Here is an 18,745-nt window from a genome sequence, read left to right on the forward strand (position 1 = left end):
GAACATTATTATGTTTCCTTCTTGTGTCTCTAATTAGAGAAGACAAAATAAATCACCACAACAATCACATTTTACTATTAGTGTAGCATCATATATGAAGTGTATACTAGAGATAATAAGAAATCAAAGCTTCACAATTGTGGAGTGCTACTGCAGCCTATCTTTTTTTAAGATGCAGTACCCTCTACTGAAATCTTACTTTTAGACACAGAATCTATTACACACATACCAGAGCAAAAGTGAGGGCTTCAGTAAATCCTGCTGCTGCCAAATCTTGCCTCAGAAGTTCTGTGAGTTTATTGAGTGGAAACTGGAAGAGAAAATAAAAATTCTTTTGGCTCAATGAATATCACAAATTTATGGAAATCACTGTTAGTTTACCCTTTTTCAAAAAGAAAAGAACAGAATAACACCAAACAGTTACATCTGGTTTCTGCAGAGGAAATGCAGTTCCCAATTAGAGATTGAATATATGGCCCCCAGGTTTAAACCTTGCCTTTCTGGAAGCCCATCCATTGCAGGTCTTTTGAATTTCTCAGATCAGTTAGGCATCTGTTTTGTATCCTTGCTATAGTAAACTCCCCTTGCTTCAAGACAGGACAGAAAATGTTTTAATTCTTAGACACAGTTTTCTTCTACAAACTCTTCTGGCATACCTCTAGCCTTTTAATTGCCAATACAGACTGTTTACTTTAAGGGTGCAATCTTACTTGATTAGCTATGGTGTACGTTTTTGGAATAGTCATCTGAATGTTATTATAGCCATACGCTATTGCTGCATCTTCTATGATATCACATGCATGGATAATATCAGCTCTCGTAGGTGGGATTTCAACCTCTATATTGTTCCCATTCCCTATGACGTGCGACTTCAAACACATTCTAGTAAGCAGCTTTGCTAGGCTTGATGGTGTCTCACTAAAACAAAACACAAAAGTGATTTTTAAAGAATGCTTTGAAAAAATTATGTACTTTCATTAGTAACTTTCAAGCAGTATAATCCAACATAGCTAGGTACCCTCATAAATCAAGCCTGGATATGAAATAAATGTTATTAGAGATATAATACAAATCCTGATGAAGCTGAGCAAGGAATATGTTTGTTAGATGTTTTAATTAAAAATATACTGTCCTATTACCTTCAAACCTTGGCATTTTCAGTGTATACAAAGTGGTCTCCACTTCCCAATCAAGTTAACATTTACAGTATAGTTATACCTTAAATATAGAGCTAATAGAAAATCACCAACAGATGCATAAATGATTTGGTTTTTCTATTAATCCAAACTATGTAAATATGTCCTAGAAGTTGAGTTTTTAAAAGTAATTGTTTTTTTAAAAGAAGATAGAAAATAATACAATAGAAGATAATATAGATTCAACCCAGAAAAAAGAGAGAATAGAAAGTGCAAGAGACAAAAAGAAAAAAGGAGGGGAAATAAGAGAAAAGAAATATTTAAAGAAGTCATCTCCACTATTCATCCTAACAAATACAAACTTAGTGATTTTTCATTGTCTATAAGATTACATTTCAGTATCTCTTCTTTTCACAACCCATCCTTATCCATATGCAAATCAATAAATCATTAATATTTTAGTCCTACTGCTAACAAAAAGTACATAAAGGATTCCCAGAGTTTTATAGAAGCAGATCTTATTTTAATTTTGATCAACAAACTTGCTTTGTACTCCTTCCTTTTGTTTCTAACAATCTTGATTTTTCATTTATTCAGATGTTTCATAGGATTTATATCTCTTCACTTATTCTTTATGGATCTGAAAGAGTTCTTTGAGGCTTTAGCACTCTCTTTTGTAAATGACAGATTGCATGACTGTAAGGAGTCATTATCCAGATCACACTCTTGGGTTATTTCTACTTTAACTGCTATCTGCATCTTAAAATCGACATTTTTTTAAATTTTCCAGAATTTTACCAATTTCTTTATATTCTAATATTTCTGCATCATATGAGGTTTGTTTTAGCTCTTCATCCTGTAGATCTTCCAAGGTATTCTCTTTTACATCTTAAAGATAATACCCTTTGGGAAGCCGTCGAGAAAAAAATTCTTTTCAACTTACAAGTTCAAATTGAAAATTTAAATAAAAAGTTTGATAAAATAACAACAGTTCTAAATTAACCCAAAGATGATACTCAATAACATCTAAACAGATTCACAATAGGACAGATTGGAATTTAATGTGTTGCTGGTGGATTTGAAGGACAAGATGTTTGCCTTGAAAACTGCAGGCTTGTTGGAAAAGGTTGAAAGGGGCATAGATTTTAAAGACTTAGAGTTGACAGAACTAATGAGTGATGAAGTGGACTTTCTTAGGAAGACAGAAAGAGATTTGGGAATGGAATGGACTTATTATGTCCAACTGGAAAAGGTTTTTTTGAACAACAAATGCTGTAGAGATATCTACAACAGAGACTTATAATTTTAAGGAATGAGATCCAGGGAAAGATCCCGGTTAAAATTAAAATTTTATTATTAAGAATCAAATGAGGATATTTGATTCTAGATCAGTGGTTCTCAACCTGTGGGTCGGGACCCCATTTGGGGTCAAACGACCATTTCACAGGGGTCGCCAAACAACACAGTCCCCCATTTCCCCCCCTTTTCCTTAGCTGTGCTACTTCCTTTTATTCTATTGGCTTCTGAAAGCCAATAGAATACTCTCTTGAATAGAGTCTAATTCTATTGGCTTTCAAAAGCCAATAGGAATTGTCCAGGCTGTCTCTGCCCTGCTGAGCCTGCCAAAAGTCCCATTCTGCAAACAATGCTGCACCAGTTGAGTAGTCCTCGACTTACGACCGGTTGAGTAGTCCTCGACTTACAACCGGTTGGGGGTCGCGGCATTAAAAAGGTTGAGAACCACTGTTCTAGATGGACCAGAAATAACAATTGTGGTGTCCTAAAGATGTTTTTTCATGAGTCAACTGGACTTCCATGTTTATCTTTGAAGACGTTTAAATGCAGATAGAAAGGACAAAGGCCACTCTTTCGAAGATAGCAAAGTCCACATTTTGGACAGAGAAGAGCACTGGTTTGAAAGATGGGTCAGAGGACGTCTATGTTAAAACTGAACAGCCCTTTCTCAACAGAGGGGGAGGGATCCGACATCATCTATCTTCAGTCTACAACACAATCCTTTCAACAGTTCCAGGAAGGCTCCACACCCATTTGCATTACTCAGGTGATCCTGAAGACACAGATTAGCCTCCTAGTAGCTTTAACGACTTGCTAAAAGAATGCAAATGAACCGCTGTCTGCAGGAGTATAAATCTTTCCATTCCCCACCATCCAGTCATAGCTGAAGAAGCTTCTTGGATAAGAAGTGAAACGTCTTCAAAGAAAAACAAGAAAGTCCAGTTGCCTCTTTGGGATAACTATGACCTGGATAACTGAGAATCTCCATAGACAACAATTGTAGTGGTTTACGATAGATTAGAAGCCACTGTTGACTTTCTGTGATATACAATAATATATTGCTAACAGAGGGCTTTGAAGTTTTTATATATATATTAGACAGATGTCAGGTCAAATTAGTTGGGTTGCAAGTGAGGAAACTATTATATTTGAAATATATTTATCAGTATTCAACTAGGCAGGACAATCTATGTGAATGTGTCCCCCCCCTTATTTTTTTCCTACATTCTTTTTTTTTAATGTCTTGTTTAGTTTTGCTCTGTTCTTGTATTTTTTTCTTTTTTTGAGTTTATATTTTAATAGTGAATAAAATAAAAATTTTACTGCAAAAAAAGGTTCTTTTAAAAGCATATCAAGTGGAACAACTGGTTGTCTTAGTCCTTAAAATCTTCTTGATAAAATTTATTCTTTAAATCATATGGTATACCCCTTTAGGAATTTAGTTGACTTCATTCAAAATTTGTCAAAAATTCCCGCAAAGATTCTCTATGAACGAAGTCAATCTATAACTATTTTAATATTTACAAAAAAGAGGGTAGACCAATCTGGTTAATTTACAATAAATTAGCTTGTTAAATATTAACAATAAATTCTCTCTGCCAAATTCCTTTATAATAAATGTGTTGACTAAATGATCCAAGTGAATATGCTTGCTAAGGAGCAAGACAGCTTTAAATCAGATCAATCAACTTTTGAGCAATGTAACATTTTAAATCTTCTGGCAGGAAAATACTCCAGCTGCCAAAGAAGAATTCTCTAGGCAATTATTCATTCCATCCCTAAAGAGAGTTTATGGAAGAAACTGGCAGCCACATATATAGATCACTTTGGCTGACGGTGATTTATGATTTATTAAATATTTATAATGCTTTATTTATTTCTATTCCACTCAATTCCCAAAGGGTCCAAGCATCTTAGAATAAACCAAAGTACATAAGATTAAAGCCAGGAAAAAAGGAAAACTATCACCAATCCTTGGAACAACCTAAGTGCTGTGTATAGAATAGAATAGCATTCAGATAAATTTTCTCCAAATGTTCTGTTGAAAAACTATCTTTTAATAGCTCTTTGAATGCACATTAAGGAGAGGAGGTATAAGAAATTAAAATGCTTGTTTGAAAGGCTTCCAATCTATACTGAACTCCATTAGTTTTTAATGATTATTCTGACACTGTAGCCATTAAATTGTTTCAATTCAAGATGCTAAAGCTTTTGCTGTATAGTGCACAACTTTTCATCTACAAAGAAATACTAGTTTTATAAGCAATTTTATAAGCAATCTATACCATGTGGATTTTATTAATGAAGATATATTTCTATAAGGTTCACATAAGAATTAGTTGCTTGAAATGCTACTACAACTACTTCGGGGGATGAATGCTTGGTCCAGTTTATCTTCATTGAGAAGTTAGACCTGGACTACAGAATGAAGATTTAATTATGTTAAGGAGCCATTGATAGTATACTTTCTTTCCATTTTACATACAGGATGATAGTGTACTTTCTTTCCATTTTACATACAGGAGGATTTACATTAATGAATTTAACATCTAATTCTCAGAGGTATTGGAACTCAGTAACATTCCATACCCAGGTCTTTCTGTCCATGGTTAGATGAAGCCATTGAGACAGTTTTGCAATCTTGCTGAGATTTCAATTGTCTCATATTTGGCACTGAGTTAATATTTTCCTCTGCTTCATTTAATTGGCCTGAAATATAGATTAAACACTTTCTAGCAACAGATTAATCTATCAAAACTCCTATGAAGGTTTTCAGATTATGCTCAGTTATGACTGCTGCCAGAAAATGCTGGGTTTGAATGTTTAAGCCGCAATGATTTATGTTTATGTTTTCTTTTGATCTCTGACTATAAATTCAATCGATCAGTAAATAAATATGTGATAAAGATAAAGAATAGGTTTACTGGATTAGATCTGATAAACAGAGAACCTGAAAAACTCTGTACTTAAATCTGTGTTACTGTCAAAAATGAGGCAAACATATATATTCCAAAATAAAAAAAGCAAACAAAGGTTAAAAAAAAAGCCATGTTGTAAATGAAAACAGCTGATTAAAAAAAAGACAGAAGAAAACATTGCCAAAGAATTTCAACAAGAAATCACTATTAGAGCACTACTTTGATGTATGCTTTACTTCCAGCACATTTTATCATATTCAGCCTATCCAACAACTAACCTTTATAATATACATTTAAAACTATTCCGTAATTCAGGCCTATTCATTTTATCACATTCTAGTGCAGGGGTAGGCAACCTTGGCTCTTTTCTAACTCGTGGACTTCAACTCCCAGAATTCCTGAGCCAGTTCCGGGAGTTGAAGTCCACGAGTCAGAAAAGAGCCAAGGTTGCCTACCCCTGTTCTAGTGAATGGACAGGTTGGAAAGCCTTGCCTACACTCCCTCGCAGCAACTAGTTCCAACAGACTAAGAATGAGGCCTGGTCTTTATCACATAAAAAGTGAAATCTCACATCTCTCCCTCTTTAAAAGGAAGAGACTTTGTGCTTTTACAAGACAGCAAGCAGATCTCCAGAGGATGGGAGAAGATCAAGAAGCTGTGTGCCAGGAAGGGGAGAAAACTGAGATCATTCTCTTTTAACTCCAAATTGAACTTTGGAACTTCCAGAAAAACAAAAAAGCACATCTAGGGAAATTGAAATCAGAAGGAAAATCTGATTAAAGACTGTAATTTGGCAAAAACTAGACAATTATCTAATTGGAATGGCACCAGATTTAATTTTTGTTTGTGTGCTATCGTTTTTATATCTCTGCACAATTTAAGGGCCCTGCCATCCTTGTTAATTTGAACTAAACTCTCAAATATCCTGGGCTAATGAACCCTTAAAAGCCTATTAGCTCTTACTAGCAAAAGATTTGTGACAACTTGTGGTCTGCTACAATTCTTATATTTACATTTATACGTTTACATTAATACGTTTATATATTCTAACAAAATTCCTTTTCTTGTTAACCTATCTTCTCATTTATTTTGACAGAGAACTCATACTTTCTCTTTCATATTTTCTCTTCAGTAATTGTTCTATTTTTACTTTCAAAAGTTTCACTTTTTCTTCCCTTTCAACCATTTTTTCCCCTTCAGGATTCCCTCTTGGCATTAAAAGAAAATAGTTTTTCCTATGCTAGATTTTATATACACCTTTTATCTCTCACTAATCCTCTTTATATTGTATTAGAAATAATCAAACCAATCATGCATTTAAATTTAAATTCTTTCCCTTGCCATGTGTACAAATGAATAAAATGTTTAAATTCAAAATGGATCTTTTCTAAATAAATACTCACCAAGTGTCCCAACATTCATTTAGATCTCTTGTTTCAGTCACACATAGTCATTCATGTCATCTAATTTAATCACTTTGTTCCTAGAATCACATCCTTTCAGAATATTGTGCAATTTTTCTCAAAAGCCTGGTTCTTTCCTTTTCACCATTTAGTGGAGTATAACATACAACTATCATTAACCAATCAGTTTCCAAGTTTATATACTACTCACAATACTCCTAGATGCCAATTAATGCTTTCTGGGATATGCTACCATTCTATTCATGCTTAAACTTATATTTTTGATTGCATTAAAGTATCTGTCAACTGAATTCTATAAAATCAGACAATCTATATATATATTTTTTGCTCACATTCTCAGATACACAATGTATCAATCTTTTTTCATTTCATTCATGCTGTTTACCATTTATCTGCCTTACAGTTCTAGCTGCAATCTTCTATACGCCGAGATCATTGCCAGATGGGCCTCACTGATGGGCCTCTGCAATCCATCAAGCTTTTGGCAAGCCAGCTTCATCAGAAATTTTTTTTAATAGATAAGTTATAGATTAGGTCACAAACCTAAATTGTACCTATGCCATAAGCAGCATTCTCTGCTCATGGTAAGAAAAATACCGAACAGTTCAGTTTGATCAGTATGCCACATGCACAACCAAAGCCAGTTATACCCTAAGCATGCTCACAGTATTCTATTCAAGCTAGGATCTCAAATCTAAAGACTACTTTACAAGCTAACATGCTAAGTTGTGATTTAATAGTATTACAGTTTGTAGAAAAAATCAAGAAATCTGGTTAAATAATATACTTTTAATGAATTATGACCAGTCTTGTCTTCTCTTATAAAAATGACCACTGGTTAGAACCAATCACACAAAAATCTTATCACAGTTGCTGTAAATAGCATTCTATGTGCATTTTTTGAAGAAAAAGAACATACCTAATTCCTATCTTCTTATTAATTATTTCAGGTTTTATTTTTTCACGACGGTAGGACAGCTCCTAAAAAAGATGTTAACACGAGTCATTTCTCTAATATCACAGACTTGCTTCCATAATAAACAGTCTGAAGTTTTCAACAAGGTATTGATAATCAGAGTTTTACTATTTTAAAATATTAGTATCAGTTATTAATCATTATTAAACAATGTAATCAATCTTCCTGACTAAACATATGCTAGCAATACTTTTCATAACCATCCATCATATGAACAACATTTAGCACAATATTAGCATCAGATATGCATAAAATAAATAGTTATACATGAATATGAACTACCCCAGGATTTAAAAGCTTCTCCAGTATGCATTGCCAGGCAGAGATTGGAGTGGTACCCGAGTTACTCATGCTCTGGAATACTGAAAATATGTGCAGCCTCTATTTTGTTGGTATATTATATGTTATATATTTTGCATTAGCTAAGAATTATATTTTTCTTTCAATATATGACAAGATCCATAGTGTTCTGTTTTTCCACTCTGTCTTTTTTTCAGGAAGGTCTTCTTCTCCAAAAGATGAGAAGAATATCTCTGTTAGAGGTTCTCTGAGATGGAAAAATGTTTGCTTCCTTATATATAACTAGAACATAAGAAATCTGAGATTTCAACTAAGCTTTGGATTGTAATTATTTAACATCATATAGATAAAAAAACTCTTACAGAATGTATACATAGATTAGACATAAGCAAACCTTTTGAACCTTTGAAAACATAAATATTACCAGTATATGCTAGATGCATTTATAAAATGGCATGTAGTAGGAAATGTAGCTCTTCATTAAATGACTTCTAGTGGGTGGGAAAGATATCAAAACAATAGATATCAACAAAAATTTTCAAATTGAAAATATTTGGAATTTGAAATAAACTGAAAGGAGAGAATAAAGACAAATATCCAGAATTACTTTCAGAAGACAAAATACCTGAAAAAAAATTACATACACTGACTTTCCTTTCCAAAAGTCTTAACTCCCATTAAAATGTTCCAGTTCTTAAATATATAAAAATTCCTATCTTAGGTTTTATAATACTCACTGGAAAGATGTAGCTTTTTCCATTAGGATAAGTTACTTCTACTGTTTCAGCCCTTAAAGAGAGTAAAAACACACAACTAAAGCACAGGCTACAACACACATGCATACACTTATAAAAGGAAAAGTCAGACTAACTCACGTGAATGGCTTATTGCAATATTCACTAAACATTGTAACCAGGATATCGAGTACAATTTTTGCCTGAAAGACAGAAAGCATACCTATTTCTTAAAGTATTTAATTATTAAATACTATCATATAAGTAATTTTATTAAATTAATGAATGTTTTAAATATAAAATTACAATATAAGTTCATAAGAAATCTTTAAAAACTTTACTAGTTTTCCAAAAATGTCATGAAAAGCCAGGTAACTAAATTACTAACTAAACCAATTAACAAATGAAATGTGTGCACGTCTATGAAGCTGACAAAAGATCCAAACTCTGAGCAGTTCATTACATTATATACATTTATATCCACTTTAAGTTCTAGAGACATAAAACAACCCCAACAATTGATTGCTATGATCCAATATTTTGAAATCCTTTTATAAAGCATCAAACTTACTCCTTATATTCACTTTGAAGCAAGTCACATTTCTAAAAACAAATACTTATCAGCAGTTAAGGTCAGTTTCAAAGGGACATATTATTTTATTTGTAGATCAAGATTAACTTTGCTCAACACTTCGCTGGTCAAGGGTATTTACCTTGGTAAGATCTGTGGCTGTACACTCAATAAGTACATTTCTAGTGTTGAGGCTTATTTTTGAATGTTCTCCTAAAAAACAGAAATATACTGGAATTGAAGATGCATCTTTTTCATGTTCTTGAATTTAAAAGACTGAGTTTTGTAAATCTTTCTACTGAATATTGGACTTAGAGCTATAGTACTAGAAAACCTAACAACCAGGACAATAAATATGCATGCTGAGATCTAAGTGATTTTTCTTTAAATGAACAAGAGCTTACAGGTCCCATAGATTATTGTTTTTCCTTGTTTATAGCTGTTCATAGTTTTGTACCAGGATATTTAAGAATTTTTCCACGGGGTAGTTTCTTAAGAAGAGACTTTGAAATCCAGACGTGTAAATATTACATAAATTATTTTGAGGACCAGGCCCTGCAGCTGAAATTATTTGTTAGGGTAGAATGTAGTCAGTGGAAGGTTCTGTATTTGCTATAATTTTATAGTAAGATTATGGTATTAACTGTCATTACAGCATGCATAAATATCATGGCTTTCCTAAGAAATTGATGTCATTTGAACTGCAATAAATGGCAAAAGTTATTCTTTGAAAAATGAAGCAATACTACCTGTAGCTAAAGACAACATTGGTGCATCTATGGATAGATTATATTTCTTTGAAACGTTGCAGTATTTATTTAAAAAACATGCAGATATATATTAAGGGTAATCCCAAAAATATGATTAAATTATGCTGCATTGTATTTTCTTAAGGAGCTGAAATTACAAAGACTACTGTTTGTCATAAGTTCTATAAATGTTTTCGCAGACCAGAATCCCCAGTTCCTATGTCACAAGAAAAAAAACTATGACTTACTGCTGTCCAGAATTCATTAACTATGTTGCTTCATAACAGGAATGAATGACTGCAATTTGAACAATGTGCAGTAGTAGTTTCACTTCCTCCTCTGTAAGCAAGAATTCTGAAATTCTGGCTTCCTATGAAGTACAAATGCACTTCCCACGAGGGTTCACTAGGAGCCTCAATCTGTACCCATAACAGATTTTCTGTTTTCTTACCTGGGAGCTTTTCCCAAATGTGTTCCAGATATACAGTACATGGGAAGGATGCAGACAGAAGAGGGATCCAATCTGCTACTAGCATCTAGTCTGCTGAGTAGATTATACCTAAGTGTATATATGAGAACCTTGGTGCTCTCTGAATTTGCTTTTTTTCTTGCAGACGTTTCATTATCCAAACTAGGTAACATCATCAAGTCTGCAAGAAACAAGCAAGCTCAGAGAGCACCAAGGATCCCTCATGTCCATCCTGAACTACAAATATTCACCTTTATTAGTACATATGAGAACTTCAGCTAATTTAAAATTTTAAAAAAGTTTATATTCCATTTCTGTTAAAGAGTTGAAACAATCAGACCTTGCGAATATTATTCAAAAAGCATAAAGTTCTTAGAAACATAAAAAAAATCTTATATTGAGGAGTATGTCCTGAAATAAACAGAACAAATTTCAGACTATAACAGTGTGCCATTTCCTATTTCTCTCATATAGTGAGGTTAAAACAAATGCTGTTAAGAAAAATCTTACCATTAATTATTGGTGGCATTGAGAGAACAACACCATTGTTATCATAGATAACTGGATAAAGTGATTCATTTTCAATAATATGTAGATAGTGTCTAAGATGATTATCCATCTAAAACAAACAAAAGTTAAATTAATGTTTATATCTTTCCTCAGAAACCATTGCACAGTATCATCTGATAATATCTCTATAACATACATTAATTCCTAGAAGCAATGCAAACTGTACATGTTATATATGAACAATTTGTTCATAGGAAAATATCACTATATACTAGGAAGGTGATCAGCAATTCACTTATTTCTTAGTATATTCCTTATGGCACATTCCTTATTCAAAAGTCTATGAGCAGATATAAAACTAAACATAAAACTATTTGTAAAAACTCAATCGGTTTTCAGTTTATTGTTAATCTATATAAAACAAGAAGGAGTTTGAATGTTGACAAATTCATAACAGTATGTAGTACCCACTACACTGTGAACATAGTACAATAATTTCACAATATCACCAGAAGATAAATTTCTAATGTTATCCATTCTGGGAGAAAAACATTAAATGCAGATTTTGTCTTACTGGACACAAGATTTCAGGCCAATGCCCCAAATTGTTGGGAAAATGGAACCATTAAAGCAAATTTGGCAGGGAAAGTATAGAGAAATACATGAAGGATTATTTATTTGAGTACTACTTTTGCTTTAAACCTATAATCTTATTTTTGCTCCCATCTTTTGTTTTTCTATCTTTTTGTTCACTCAGGTCAATGACTGCTAGCTTTGGTATGCACATATCAGACTCATGTATTTTGATTCAACATCCATTTTATAAAGAGTTTCCTTTTTTGTCTTTCTTTTTTTTCTTTGTTGGGAGTAGCTCCATGTACTTAAAAATCACTGAAATCTAATAACATTTATCAAAGGAGGGAAAAATAGAGACATTCAAAGTTTATTCTTGGAGAATAATTCTGTAGATTCCAAGAATTTTCCTATTCAAAAACAAATGGTGCCAATGTAGCTACTTGTCTGAGCAGAATTTTTTCTTCTGGAGCAACAGCCATCCCCAGACATTTCAGAATGATCACAATAGGGGGCATCTGGGCACAACCCCGGGAAGCTCATGTTGATGCCAGACTCCTTTATAAATAGAATATATTTATATATTGCCTTTTAAATCCAAGCTTAGGCAGGAGGTTGGACTAGAAGATCTCCAAGATCCCCTCCAATTCTATGATTCTATGAAGCATAAGATATGTGAAGACCAATCAATGGTCTCTAATCCAAGCATCAATGTAAGCAACAGCTACTTAGCTTTAGCAAGATTGTTATACCAAAGGCTTTCAGATAAAACTATTCTGTAATGTCTCTAAGCCACAAAGTGGGTCTTCAAGCAGAGTTCTATGCTATGACATCTAAATAAACAAATCATAGTTAGGGCAAACATTCTACTTCAAGGAGCAGCAGTACTATGAGGTCAGAAATGAATTTACAAAAAGATAAAACCTATATTAGCAATGCTCAAAGGTTTACTGGACTACTGCATGATCTAAGGTTTTTCTACTATGGGCCAAGTGTTTTAGAACATTCCTAACATTCCTAGTTATAAAAGCTGGATGTTAGTTCAGTGCAGTATATAAGGCTGGTTACCGTTTTCCCAAATCCATGAGTTCATTAGGAACCTCAGTTACTTTGTATTGTGTACGTTTATTTTTTTCCAGTTTATAGACATTTCAGTTCTTGTTTATACTTTCATGTGATGCTGTTTGTATTTATATATTGTATTCACCCAAGGTCATTATGCTGAGATAGGTAGCCAAATAAATTGTACCAAATCATAAATAAATGGAAATATATCTTGTTGTTTTAAAGTAACCTACCCTGTACATTTCCATGATTTCAGGAGCACTGTATTCTTTATCTTGATTCAATGGTTTGAATTTAATTTCAGCTGGTGGTTTAGCTGTATAAATAAATGGGCCAGAGATTGTATCTAGATCATGGGTACCAATTGCAACTAACGATCGCTTCCTAAAAAGAAAACAAAATGAATTAACATTTCTTCTATCTACTAAATATCAATTACACGGGGTACTGATAAAATAGGGATAAAATGACAGTTGTTATATTCTTGTGTAATAAATATTATTCATAAATAATACACATTGAATATTGCACTGTAACCTGCATATGAAAAATGAATACATGCATATTATATGCAGAAGTTTCCTTCCCTTTTTACATACAACTGATTTTTAAAATACCACATAAAAACAGAGTTCTTCAGCATTTTCAGGTTAAACACATTCTAATTCAAGATGCTGTAAAATATTTCACAAATATTTTTAATATTTCACTAAAAATAAATTTCAGAATACAACTAACCTGCATATATTTTGATGCAATTTTTCCTGTAGATCAATGAAACTATCATAACGGTCTTTGACAAAAGTTATATTACGAAGAACTGCAGCTACTGCATAAGGACGGATTTGGGCAGTCTGCCATAAAATGGATACAATTATTAGCAAAAGACAGTATGAATGAAAATATTATATGCTCCATAAAGCAATCCATTATTTAATAAAATTAAGCCTTCATCTTAAACCAAAACATTTAAAATAACTAATCCTGGATATTTTAAAAATAAGTATTTTTTAAATGTCTGTGTTCAAAGGAAAGGAACAGCAGTACAATTAATCAATATAACAGCAATTTTATGTTTACTGACTCTTAGCTAATCTCTACAAAAATTGACTTAAATTTGAAAAACATTTATTTACAATGTATGCATCAAGATGAGGATTCAGCTTTACTTACCTCTTCACTAATGGTAAGTCTTTGAATTGCACCATTGGGTGGTGTGATTTTTTTGTATCGTGGAGCCCTTATTCTAAAATAATAAGATTTTAATGTTAAAGATCCGTTTTGGAGGCATAAAAAAGCAGGCTCCACCTTAATGTTCTCCCCTCATCCAACTGATATCCAGTTAGCACACAGAAACAAACAAATACTTCCAGCATGATTCGAAAAGCTGTTTTGAGCTAAAAAAAATTAAAAATTTGAAATATTTTGCCTATCACTAGTAGATAATTTTTTCTGCCATTATCAGATTTCTAATCATACATAAAGGATTGGATGTGTCTTAAATATTTTAAATGCTATTAAATATCTTTCTGAACAACAATACGGAAATAATTTGTCATATCTTTTCAGAATTTTTTTTCAATTTCTTACTTATCTAAAAAAAAATAAATGTTTATAATTTCACATATTGTTTAAACCACAGGCAAATATAAATTACATGTACCTAAAGCAGTTCAAGCAATCTGAATTTCTAGTTATTTCTGAATCTATCCTTTACTCGCATTTAGACTTACTGTATATGTCGCTTCACAGTGCTTTACAGCCCTCTCTAAGAGGTTTACAGAGTACGCATATGGCCCCCAACAATCTGGGCCCTCATTTTACCAATCTTGGAAGGATACAGATAGACCTTGAGTTACAACAGCAATTGGGGCCAAGATTACCATCATTAAGCAATACGATTGTAGCGTACGATTTCACATGACCACATCACTTAGTAATGAAAATCCCAGCAATGTGGGCTCCCATCATAACCTTAAGATGGGCAAGTTGTTAATCGGAAAGTAATAGCAGTCCAAGGTAAGAAGGTGTGGCACACAAAAAGAGGCCCTGGGATCACCGGTGCAGGCTGCATATGAGTTGGGGGAAGGCCTGCTGTAGGCCATGTGCAAATGGAGGAAAGCCTGGAGGTGGATGGCACACTGCATTGTACCATAGAAAGGCTACTGGAGTGGATGGCATGGCGGGCAAAAGCACCGGAAGGCTGGAGTGGGTCGATGGCATGGCACTGCATGGCACAAATACAGGAAAGCCAGAGAGATTTATCAGTGTGACTTATAACCTTTTCTGCAAGCTTCCCCATTAACTTTGCTTGTGGAAAGCCAAAAGGGAAAGCTGCAAATGGCAGTCATGTGACTGTGGAACACTACAACTGTAGTAAGGGCAAACCAGTTTCCAAGCAACCAAATCACGATCATGAAATCGGGGGCATGGTATGAACTGGAATATCAAGGATCAATTGTAAGTACCACTTGTTCAGTGCCGTTGCAACTTCAAACGGTTGCTGAACAAGGTTGTTGCTAAAGCACAAGCACATAAAAATTATTCAGCACTTGACATTTTCGTCTGACTGCTTACTTATAAGCCTAATACAGCATTTAATAATAGTCTCAAATGTTGTCAAGTATTACCTTTCTTTAAAAATCTGAAGACCTCTGACTAGGCCTTCCAAACAAAGGAGATCATATCGATTAGCAGGAACATCAATTTTATACAGAATGGTTTCTGATGCACCCTCTGCTTTTCCATCACCTTTTTCTTTGCTTATTATGTCCTTCTCAAAGGTCTAAAATAAAATATAGATATATAAAGCATACAAACAAAAACTTATGAGCAGACATCAATGTCAAGCAACATGAGCCTTTTACAATATTTTAACTCCTCCTATACAGCTTTACCAATGTTGCTTTTGAGTGCTTCGAAAACCTTTTGAGAGGATGTGAGTTCATGGAAGCTTGCAGATGGAAAAGAGAAACTACCTAAATGGCTTGTTTGAAATAGTGAAGGCAGTAAAAATAGACTACAGGTAGTTCTCAATTTATGACTGGTCACTCAGAAACCATGCAAAGTTATGACAGATTATCCAAAAGCTATTTATGATCTGGTTTCAAAGTTATGGCAGCTGAAGCACCCTTGCAGTCATTAGCCCTTATGACAAACCACAGGGTTGCTGCAGTGCTCAACACAATACTGCGTCTCTGCAGCCACTCATCCACCCAAGGAGATTAGGCCAGCTCTGGTGGGAGCAAATCAGCTGGAGTTTGCAAGCCTCCAACTTCCTTCCTACCCAGCAAACAAAGGGAGACCGAGCTGGCTGCACCTTTCAAGCTCCAGTTGTCTTCCCATCCAGCAAGCAAGGGGAGATCAGGCTGGCCAAAGCCTGCAAATATCCAGCTTCCTTCCCTCCAAAGGACTTGCAGTACTCAAATCTATTCCAGAGACCAGCAACATCCAATTTACTTTTCTGTTTTTTGCAGCTTCTAAGAGAGGCACCTAGCCTGATAAAGGATTAGAGCTACCCTCCTGGCAAAACAGATCTTTTTCTCATGAACCTGTAGGGGGCTCAATTTTAGGGAGACTTCATAAACTCTGCAAACAAATGGAACCTCCTTAAAAAAATGGAGTCTCCTTTTTTTAAAAAAAAAAACCTTTGCGGTGTCACAAAAATAGAATAGAAACCTACCTCATAGGGTTGTTCTTGTTGGGATAATAGGAGGAAGGAATATTATGTATATCCACTGCCTTGAGTTACTGATAAAATAATAATAAAAATCTAATCTAAACAGAACCTTGAGGTACCCCACTGCTTGTTTCCCTCCATGTAGATATAGCTCCATTGAGGACTACATGCTGAATGCAGTTGGTCCACAGTATTTCCCTGATCTACTAATTTAATCACTTTATAAAAGTTTATCTGGCATGGGTATGTTGTCTTAACATGCCCATGCTGGCTTCCAGTAATCACCTTGTTTATTTCTAGATGCTCAACATATTATTGAAAAAGAAGGAAGTATTAGCATAATTAGAACCACTGTTTTCATTGTTAAGTAAGGGTTTTTTTTACAAAACAGAATCCTGAAGAATTAGGGGGAAATGCTTTATATGACTCTTGCATTACACTACATGTATCACATCTACTGTGAGTCTGCAATTAATATAACAGTAAAAATACTTACAATTTCATCAAGTTCCAAACCAAATTCAAAACACAGTTCATCGAATTCTTCATCAGCTGCAAAAAATATTGTTTTTAAGATTGGTTATCAATTAAAGTGGAATTAATGCATCTTTTAGAAAAAGATAACTGATTTCATCTTAATATTTGGTTAAATGTCATTCAGAAGGACTTCAGAGGTGGCACAAAGCAATAGGAAATGATGCAATTTTGATAAGCAGCCAATGTAATATCCTTCCATTTTCATAGCTATCATGGATCAATAATCTGTATTAATCAATAAGTAAGGCTGTTTATGTTTGGCTTCCTGCTGGAAAATACCCCCCCCCTTCTCCTCCCATTACTTTTTTGTCACTTAATCTCTCTCCACCCTGGTACCGGCTGAATGTGCAGGGTACACAACTGCCAAGACCACAATGGACTTGGTCGAAAGCAGTGGGAGCTGTAGTCCAATATATTTGGTAAGTACCAAATCAGGGCAGAATAATGTACCTTTTCGCCCCTGAGTTCAGAGAACTTTATGAAGGCTCCTTTATGCTTTAAATCTACCAAGGTGTCCTTTTCTTACCCATAACTGAACTGCCCCATATCTAGTGCAAAATATCAGTCGCAACGGCCTCTTTCCCCACCTCTTCTGACCAAAAGACACGCTCACTACAAGCCCCCAATCTTTTCCTTACTGTAACTTTTTCCCAAGGCTTGAAAAAGCAGATCTCGGTTCACGCCGACGGTCGGCATGGCTCACTAGCAGTTCCTGCCAATTACTTTCCTTCGCGGCGCATGCGCTAAGCTCACTGTCACTAAGGAAGGCCCCAGGACTTGAACTCCCTGATGTTAATGACTAAATTTCTGCCCGATCCAAGGCTGCTTTTTTCGGCTACCTCTTCCTTCATCTCCTTCCTCCAGAAGAATCAAGGTAGTATAAAGTCCGTCAAAATACTGTGCTCTTAAAGTGGTGAAAATCTGGCAGACAGAAACTTGTATAAAGTTTGTTTTACGTTGATAAGGCATGTTGTGGACAGCTAACCGTTCCACTTTATCAGACGGGAAAAGGGACATATTTTGGTCCATAGATTTACGAACAGTAAATAGGGTAGAATGGGCTTCGCGTAGCACCGTGTGTCAACTTCGTAGCAAGAAACAACTTGTAAGTTACTTTTGCAGTAAGTTAGTACAATCTAACATGTTGGCATTAAATTGAATATTAGCTCTGAGATAGGCAAGTACGATGTGTAAATCAATTTAAATAGAATGAAGGTTTTTTTTTGCAGTTTCAGATGGATTTATGAATGAGATTGTGTTAATTTATACTCCTATTTGCTTTCAGCATAAAGTAAAATTGTTCTCGGTAATTTATACAAACTGGCAACTTTAAAATGTGTGGACTTCAACTGTAGAATTCCGAGTCAGCAGAATTTTGAGAATTGAAGTTCACACATCTTAAAGCTTCCAGTTAAAAACAACATTGGTTTTCCGTATGATATACAGAGCCCTTGTGTATGTGTTTCTTCAAAAGCTTCCAGGGAAACGGAATTGCTGCATTTGAATCTAGGGACACTTATTGATTCACATTGTAATAGCTGCTTGGATTTGCACATTACATAAACTCATGATATTATTAGGCATGGTTTGTTGAATAAGTCATGTTTGGATACATTCAGGCATCACAGTTTTGAAAGTACTTACAAGACATGGCTGTAAATCTCTAGCACTCCTTTCCAGAGTAATTCTAACTACATATCTAAATAGTATTAAATGTTTATGATTTAACGTAAGATATTGTTTAAACAAAAGGCAATATGCAATATGGACAGACACAAAATTTACAGAATTTTGGGGAGTTAGGGGAT

At 34.3% G+C, this 18,745-nt stretch overlaps 1 protein-coding gene across 1 annotated transcript; it reads right to left on the minus strand.

Moving 5' to 3' along the window:
• Nucleotides 1-202: 202 nt before the first annotated feature.
• Nucleotides 203-17,682, minus strand: LOC120303063 (phenylalanine--tRNA ligase beta subunit-like). Its single transcript, XM_039332196.1, has 13 exons — nucleotides 17,576-17,682; nucleotides 16,897-16,952; nucleotides 15,352-15,506; nucleotides 13,895-13,967; nucleotides 13,460-13,575; nucleotides 12,955-13,105; nucleotides 11,084-11,192; nucleotides 9,498-9,568; nucleotides 8,926-8,987; nucleotides 8,788-8,839; nucleotides 7,694-7,755; nucleotides 711-918; nucleotides 203-310 (listed from the first exon to the last, which is right to left on the minus strand). The coding sequence occupies exons 1-13, from the start codon at nucleotides 17,631-17,633 to the stop codon at nucleotides 218-220; spliced, it is 1,266 nt and encodes a 421-aa protein (XP_039188130.1). The 5' UTR covers nucleotides 17,634-17,682; the 3' UTR covers nucleotides 203-217.
• Between the last annotated feature and the right edge of the window lie 1,063 nt (nucleotides 17,683-18,745).

Source organism: Crotalus tigris, unplaced genomic scaffold (assembly GCF_016545835.1).
Source record: "Crotalus tigris isolate CLP2741 ecotype Arizona unplaced genomic scaffold, ASM1654583v1 scf7180000024453.458620722:586385, whole genome shotgun sequence".
In the NCBI taxonomy this organism is placed as follows: Eukaryota; Metazoa; Chordata; class Lepidosauria; order Squamata; family Viperidae; genus Crotalus; species Crotalus tigris.